Here is a 9,533-nt window from a genome sequence, read left to right on the forward strand (position 1 = left end):
AAGAAGTGTTCTAAATTTATTAAACGTAAATTACTAGTATATTCCCAAATTTAAGCTTGTAATAAGAATCAAATTATTGCAAACTTCTTTTATAGCTAAACTATACCAAAAGTTTCTTATTTTAAAGTTAAATTGAAAAAAAAGTTACTACTTAAATGAATAGTTTAATCGAACTTTGAAACTAATTATGAAGGCTCGTGACAGAGCTAATTGTCTTATCCAACTGATTTCTCTCTTAATTTAAAATTGTTCAGAAACCGTTCCCGTTTTAAGCTAATTCCCCAAAAGACCAGTGGCGAATATTGAATAGGGTTACACTCAATTTTAAAAGGAACAATGGTCCAAAGTTGGAAGTCAGCGTCCCTTGACGTTTTTAGCCCGTGATTTATTCAGGACAAACTCAATTATTAAAAATTATGGAAACAGCATTCCAATCAAATGCGTTCTTATTTAATAGGCTTTATAATTTTGTTCTAGAAATTTATATTTTGGTTTATTCTGTCATTTCAATTATTGAGATGGTGATGTTCTACTTTTTCACCACCTCTTAAGTGCTTTACCAACTAGTCTTTTGCATTAAATGCAAGTGTTTTTGAAAGTTGTACTATGCTACTTTTACAGTCTCCTGATCAAATCTGTAATCTATTCTCTGCAGTTTTCTTCAGTCTGTTCTAGTTTAGATTTTCCAATTATTTTTTTTTTAATCGGTCGTAGCTCTGCTCTCTTTTTTTTTTTCTTCTGATATCATAGCATCTCTTAAATACCTCATTGAAAATGAACCAAAAATTAATAAAAGTTCTTCTTACATTGATTTTCGTCATTCAAGATGTTATCTTTTGAAACGCCATATTTTAAATAAAACAAAGATCTTGTTTTGAAGACTGAAAATTGTAAGTAAAGTTTTTATTCAATCCATATAAAACCATTTGAAACATGTCGCATTGAGGCAAAGAAAGATTTCATTTTTATTTTTTTTAAAGGTTGTAGCGTTTTATATTTAATATCTATATAATAGTATAAATTCTGTTTTAAGTTTTGCATTCAGTTGTTTCAAAATATAGATGTTTTTTGTCTCTGTTACATTGCCAGGTAAAAAATTATTCCGGTTAAAACTAGGGAACGAGGACAGTTAAAATAATCAATATAATACAAGTTATTTCGACGAATTTAAAAGAGTTCTTTTGATTCAAGGCTAACTCCCCGGTTTGTCAAGAAATTTTGTTGTAAGAACGAGGTCAGGAGGGGTATTTTGTTTGTTTAGGTTCGTAGGCCACAAACTGGTTCCGGAGACGTAAGGGGAATTTATTTTACGTTGACTTTGAAAAATGTAACAGAGATGAGGTGTCAAGCAAAAGATTTCAGGCTAGAAAGATGTTTGGGCGATTTTGAATCAGGAGTCGATTCATTTTTTTGTGTAATGTCTTAAGACCGGTTAAGGTGATAATACTCTTTGCATAATGGCAGTTTAGAACAGAGTATCAACCATAAGATTTGTGCAGTACACCGGAACTGAAGAAATTTTGGAAAACGATTATATAGGATGTATCACTAGCTATTTATATAGGATGATTATATAGGATGTATCACCATCTACGTCAGATCTTCGCTCCTGAGTATAGAAATGGTTTCCTTTTTGTTCCAGTTGAGAGTTTTGTCCTTGCAGCTCCAATCCCAGAGATAGTAGCAAGTTTCTCAAAGTTAAGTGCGAAACAGTGAAATTCAGGTAACTTTTTAAGCGATTAAATTTTAAAGTAGACAGACTTTTTTTTACAATAATTTGCTTTCATTGAAATTTAAAAGATTGTAATATTTAAAAGTAGTACATTTTATGGTTTGACTTTAGCTGTCATTTTATTTGTTCAGTTTTGTTTTAAATTTAATGTTAATATATGACAGCTAGCTTTATTATTTTCGATATTTATTTGTATAGTTTGGTTTAAAAAATAGGGTTAATCTCTGTACGGTAATATTTGTAAGTTTTTGTAGCAATCTCCTTTGTAAACAGATAGACACGTAAGTTTTTTTTATTCTGTATTTTGCAACTATTTATATAGTATATTTTTTGTGCCATTTGTATTTTTGATAACTGTTTGTGGTAAGACACAATAAATGTTAAGCAGAATAATGGAACGGGTGATAGACCAAGTAGAGAGGTTCTTTTGAAAACGCCTTGGAGTCTGATGTGTCCAGTAGTGTAAGTAACGAGCAAAAGTTTGTCATAAAAGAAATCCTTGGGTCATAAAAAGTAGTGGATTCAAAAAGTGTTTCAAAAAAAGAAAAAGTGGAAAATTGCATCAGGAGAAGAGAGGAACGAGCACTGTGGGCAAGAAGGAAAACAGAATTTGCAGAGTAGCAGAAACACATTATTAGGGAACGTGGACGAGTTCTTTTGGTTACAACCCAATCCAGGAAAGAAAAATTTTACGTGTGCGGACATTGTCGATTTATCAGAAAATGTCACTCGTTTTCTTTTGTGACATGAATTTATTGGTTTTTTGTATTAAATATCATATTGCATATTAAATTTTATAACATTTCATTATTATAAAATTATCTAAATTCAATCAGATTTGTTTTGTTATGAATTGTTAAAGTTGGTTTTAGTTACAAAGGAGACAATAAGAAATAAGATTCTCTATTTGTGTTTTTAGTGTGATATAAATATACTAAGATTAAGAAAATTGCAATATTTAATATTTAATTCCTTTGACAAAATAAATGGTATTTATAATTTCTATTGAATTTATGTTATTACTAAATTACTGAATAAAAGATCTGAGATCCAGAATCTTAGCAAAATTTACAATTTTATATTGACTTTTGGCTGGGCTATTTTGCATCTCAGGGTTTTCTTTTCTCTTTTTTAAAATTTCTTTATTAATTGAATTTTTTTGATCAAACTTCAGTTATTAATTCAGTTTTGTTTTGTTTGGTTGTTTTTCTGAACCTATTTACTAAATACTATTTTCTTTTTATTGTTTATGTTATAAATAATATTTGTAATTTCCCGCTCAATTTCAAGTTGGTAATACAGTTGGTAGTACTCAAAATTCATAAACAGTATTTTGTTAGACATTAGATTGAAAGTTGTTTTGTGTATTTTCATTTAAACAATAATTGTCCTCCCACTTTCTCTCTTTCTGCTCGTGAAATGTGACTGAAATCAGGTTTGCAACGACGACTGTTTTAACATGTCGTCTTTCATTTTGGTTTTTAAATTTTTAACGTATGTATTAATTGTCAAAGTGTCTTTTAAACAGTAACGTTTTTAAGGTTAGTTGCAATTGCAGTACATATCATGTTATTTAACGTTGTTGTTTATGCCACGAATCTTACATTTGGGTAAGTTTTTTATAGCTTTTTTATTGCATCATTCAAATTGTTACAACACAGTAATTTTCTTTGTAGACCTTGATAAAGGTGGCAAAAAACCACCGAAAGCTTGGATTCAGAATAAATAATACGCCTTAGCAAAGCTCTATTTTTTATTGACTACCACACCCAAAATCTTTAAATAAATCAATAGTATTATTTATTCAGAAAACAAGAAATTATAAACATACATGTGATTGTATATTCCCTTAAAAAAAACTCAAACTGCCACTGTAGCAAAAAGCGTCGGGTGAAGAGGGACTTTCCTGGAATTTTGGCGCCGGATGTATGCCATTAAGTTTCTATTGAGACTTTCTTCGACTTGTCTTAAAAATTCGGGAGTTTTTGCCGTGAAACTTTCACTTTGTTTGCTATTCTCTACTGTTTTCATTGAAAAAGATAAATTAACCTTTCCGTGGTTAGGAACATAATCAGGAATTATTTTGAATCACAGAATGAAAAATGTCTATTTTGGTGTTTTTTGAAGCCTAGAATACTGCAGTATTAAATGTGATATTTTTATTGCACAGATATTTATGATTTTAGAATAAGTTAATATAAGTAATAAGTACCAAATTCATAACAAAAAATGTTAGTCATTTTATTTTGTTGATCTACACTGTTAAACTTACTTAAAGTAAAGACTAGCTCTTTGTGTTGTAATTTCCACAGTTTTCATTTTATTTTTTTTCTTTTATTATTACTAGTTTATTGTACGTTAAAGTACATATTAGATCTCCCTAAAATCCATCATAGATTACATAAACTAACATTTTTTTCAGCAAATGAATTATTGTTTTCTTTAAATTTATTCCTAACCCACATGTATCTGCTTCTGTTCAAAAATTCAGCGCCATGTTGTATTTTTAATATTTTTAATTTTGTAGTATTTCTTAAATCTGCAAATTTGGAGGCAATACAATTAAAGAATATTAAATGAAACATTATAGTAGAACTTTTGGTTCTAAATTATTATAATTGTAGAAGTTTCTTCAAAACTAAATTATAGAATACATAAAAATACGTTAAACCAGAGTATGCTTAGAAAGTGGCAGATTGGTCAAAATAAGAAAAAAAAAGGGAAATAAGATTATTACTTATAACTGCATATTTCCTTGTCTAAAATCTTCCAGACTTCCTGTTTTTGCCTAACATTGCATACCAACTAAAGTCCATTCGCTCATTGCATCACATGAATAGTCCGTCTTTTCTCTCTCTCTCTCTCTCTCTCTCTCTCACACACACACAGACACATACACACACACACACACACACACACACACACACACACACACACACACACACACACACACACACACACACACACACACACACACACACACACACACACACACACACACACACACACACACACACACACACACACACACACACACACACACACACACACACACACACACACACACACACACACACACACACACACACACACACACACACACACACACACACACACACACACACACACACACACACACACACACACACACACACACACACACACACACACACACACACACACACACACACACACACACACACACACACACACACACACACACACACACACACACACACACACACACACACACACACACACACACACACACACACACACACACACACACACACACACACACACACACACACACACACACACACACACACACACACACACACACACACACACACACACACACACACACACACACACACACACACACACACACACACACACACACACACACACACACACACACACACACACACACACACACACACACACACACACACACACACACACACACACACACACACACACACACACACACACACACACACACACACACACACACACACACACACACACACACACACACACACACACACACACACACACACACACACACACACACACACACACACACACACACACACACACACACACACACACACACACACACACACACACACACACACACACACACACACACACACACACACACACACACACACACACACACACACACACACACACACACACACACACACACACACACACACACACACACACACACACACACACACACACACACACACACACACACACACACACACACACACACACACACACACACACACACACACACACACACACACACACACACACACACACACACACACACACACACACACACACACACACACACACACACACACACACACACACACACACACACACACACACACACACACACACACACACACACACACACACACACACACACACACACACACACACACACACACACACACACACACACACACACACACACACACACACACACACACACACACACACACACACACACACACACACACACACTCCATGCTACCTGCATTTTGGGGCTCGCACTTACACTACCTTCCGATGTAAATCTTTTCTGTTTTTGTCGAACATTCTGCACTACAATACACAGTGCTTGGCCATGTATGTCAGTCACTTCAGAGTCTATGCAGTTTCGATCCGAAACCTTTCCTATCCTTCCCAGATGGACCCTGAAGGAACCAGCCATGCACTGTTGCTCCGTGTTTTGCACCGAAGGAACTGGTTGCAAAAGTATTAGTTTCTCTATTACCGCACTTCATCCATTCTTTAATATTTGTAATACTCTCATTCAGGCCGCTATATGCTTATTTGTCCATTTTTTTTTGCCACTCCACAATGCTGCTACTCCTAGCTAATATTTTCCCCTGTTCATCCTTTTCGTAGGTTTCCGCCCTTTCCTTTTCCGTATTTAGTCGATTGTTTAATCATTCATAAGATTTAAGATATTAAAAGATAAAGACATAAGGAATTTAATAAAAACCAAAAGTGTCTACTCGGCGAAAAATCGAACTCCGGTTTTCCACGTGAAAAGTGGGGATACTAACTACTACACTAGGAATAATATACCTACTAAGAATTAATATAGTAACGTAATAATAGATTTGACCGATTTGAAGATTATTTTTTTCTTAAACCTTTATGATGGAGATGGTTTTGAGGGGACTGACCTGGAAAACATGTTTAGTATCTTAATGATATAATGAGTATGTCCAAAAGCTTCGATGAGCATCTAAAAGACTTAAGCTATGTATTTGACAGATTAAGAAATGCCAATTTAAGGCTAAATTATAAGAAATGATCACTCTTGCAAAGGGACGCGTACTGTCAAGTAAATATCGTTTCAGTAGAAGGATATAAAATTGATTCAAAGAAGATTTCAGTTATTAAAAGTTTTTTTTTTTTGGACCGTTCATATTACGAAAAATTTAATAAAAATTTGTTGGAGTGTGACGCATCTCAGCCTGTATTGTCGTCGTATTATCATAAAAAAAAAGTAGGTAAACAAAAAGTTACATATTATAGTAAAAAGAATTATTGCGTTACCAGAGCTCTTGGCTATTATAAAAACATTTTCAAACTTTCCTTTATAATAGAAACTGTATAATTCAAACTGCCAGAAGGACAAGTTGCTTGGTAAACTAAAAGGCACCAATAGTGTAACTTCGACGTAGTTCACCGAAAAGGGGATATTGGTCTTCACCACAACACCAATATCCTTTCTTAGGCGACCCTGTTTGGAACAACAATGCCAGTACTGTAAAAGACAAAGAAAAAAAGAATGTAACTGAAGAAATAACTCTTCAGGTAATCACAGTTAAAAAGGAAGAAGATAATGATCAGGCTTCCCTGAAATACCTTAAAAAGAGTCAAAAGAAAGATAATGACTTAAAAGTCATACGAGAATGGCTTAAAAATGGAGTAGAAACTATTTGGCAGGAAATAACCAAATAGTCTGGAATGAATTAGAGAGGCATACTGGGTTAAATGGAAATCTTCTATCTTGTCAATGGTCTAATTAATATCGATTATGGGAAAGTCCTTATGGAGTACGTATAGTGCAACAAGTGGACCTGTCAAAATCATACATTAAACGTATGACGCATGAAGCAGCCTTTCTGAAGGACATCTTGGAGTTAAAAGATCACTTGCCAGAGTTAGAGGCAAATTTTACCGGATCAATTGTTACCGAGATGTAGAAGACGTGTAAGAAATTTAATTTATGTAATGCCAGAAATGGCCATAGAAAAAAAAGTATGTCGTCGCCTCAAAGCAACAGTAGGATATGTAAAATAATGTAGGGTAAAATACCCAGTGATTGGCCATATTTAATATTTGTGTCAGTCATTGGCCCCCACTAAAAAACTTTTAAAAACAAGGCATTGTTGTACAACTAATACTAAATACCAGTATCAAATTCGTCTTCCAACATTTAAGGCCACTTCTATAAAATTTCATTGTTAAACAGTCTGCCATTTGCGCGCTAGAACTCGTTGTTAACGAGTCATTCAGTCGTGTGTAGTAATAAATTAGATTTCTAAAGTATTTGCTAAGGGCGACTACATCTTGGTAAGTGTTTGTGCAGTTTATTTTCTTTAAAACCCTGATTTTCTTACTTTGATTGTCTGAGTTAAGTATTTGGTAGCTAATTAAATGATTTTTTTATGTTTTAATTAGTAAATTTAAGAAAATAAATGACGGCCAATCATTAGATTATAAAACTAATACTAAATTAGTGATTGGCCGTATAGCCAATAACTGACTTTTAAATACCTCGACGAAATTATATCTTCTATATATGCTACAAACAAATCATTAAAATCAGGTATTGGCCGGCGGCCAATAACTGATGTTACACAGGGCCAATAACTGATTTTTACAAATTTGCAGGTAATATTGAACTGAACTTTTTTGGAACAATGCCTAAAATTAATGACGGAGAGAAATATCAAGAAAAGTATACAGAATAAGAGCTTCAAACTGCCTTAGATGAAATAAACAACGGGTTTTCATTACGAGAAGTTTCAAGGCGCTATAACATTCCAAGGGCAACACTACAATTTCGAAAAAGTAAAAAATTTACGAAACGAAATTTAGGACCTAATCCAGTTCTTCTACCAGAAGAAGAAAAAATTTTGGTGAACTAGATTTTCGAAAATCATAGGAAAGCGTTTCCACGTCGAAAGGAAGATGTGCAGGAATCAGTTAAGCAGTTTCTTGATATCCATCCCAGAGATAATCCTTTTATTAACAATCGTCCTGGCGAAACTTGGTACAAAGCTTTCCTACGAAGAAATCCCGAGATATCTTTGCGTACAGCAGAAGCTGAAACCGCGGCTAGCGCAAATGTTTTGGAAAGTGACATACAAAAATGGTTTTTTGAAGTTAATAGTTTTTTCATAGACAAAGGACTTACGGAAGTGTTACAGTGCCCCGATCGTATTATGAATGCAGAAGAGACATGTTTTATTCTGTGCTCGAAAAACAGTAAAGTTCTAGCGCCTAGTGGGGCATCAAATGTTTATGAAGTGGAACATGCATCGTCTAAATCTACCATCACTGTGATGTTTACTTTTACAGCATCTGGAGGAATAACACCACCGATGGTCGTGTATCCATATAAGCGACTTCCTGCGAATATCGCCAAGTCTTTTCCTGGTGAATGGGGCGTTGGCCTTTCTGATATGGGCTGGATGAAAGCAGAATTAATGTGTGATTATATTGAAAACATACTTTATCCGCATTTAAAAAAGGTGAATACGTCTTTTCCGATCATTTTGTTTTTAGACGGTCATCGAACGCACATGACGTACAACCTTAGTACCTTGTGTATAAAACTAAATATTGTTTTAATATGTCTATATCCCAACTCTACGAGACTTCTTCAACCGGCAGATGGTGTCAGCTTTCAAGGCTATCAAAAGTGGATGGAATAAGGCTGTTATACAATGGAGACGAGATCATCCTTCAGAGACATTGTCAAAAGAGCATTTTGCAAATGTTCTGAAAATTGCCGTGGAACAAACTGGAAAGCCAGAAACAATAAAAAGTGGATTCAAGGCTTGCGGACTATACCCTTGAAATCCAAATGCTTTAGGTTATTGTAAGTGTCTTGGAGGACAAAAAATATTGACAGTTGAATCCGAAACAAAGTCAGAAAATCTAAGTAACACATTTTTAAGTTACAAAGATTTTTCTCGCATAGTAGGAAATGACATTATTGAAGAATTTAACAATGATTACCATAATGTCA

General features: G+C 34.2%; 1 protein-coding gene across 1 annotated transcript; it reads left to right on the forward strand.

The window, feature by feature from the left end:
* The first annotated feature begins 8,724 nt into the window (after positions 1–8,724).
* LOC140436051 (uncharacterized) lies at positions 8,725–9,216 on the forward strand. The gene has a single exon (XM_072524763.1). It carries the CDS (start codon positions 8,725–8,727, stop codon positions 9,214–9,216), a length of 492 nt encoding a protein of 163 aa, XP_072380864.1.
* Positions 9,217–9,533: the final 317 nt, after the last annotated feature.

The sequence above is a fragment of the Diabrotica undecimpunctata genome, chromosome 3, assembly GCF_040954645.1.
Source record: "Diabrotica undecimpunctata isolate CICGRU chromosome 3, icDiaUnde3, whole genome shotgun sequence".
Taxonomy (NCBI): Eukaryota; Metazoa; Arthropoda; class Insecta; order Coleoptera; family Chrysomelidae; genus Diabrotica; species Diabrotica undecimpunctata.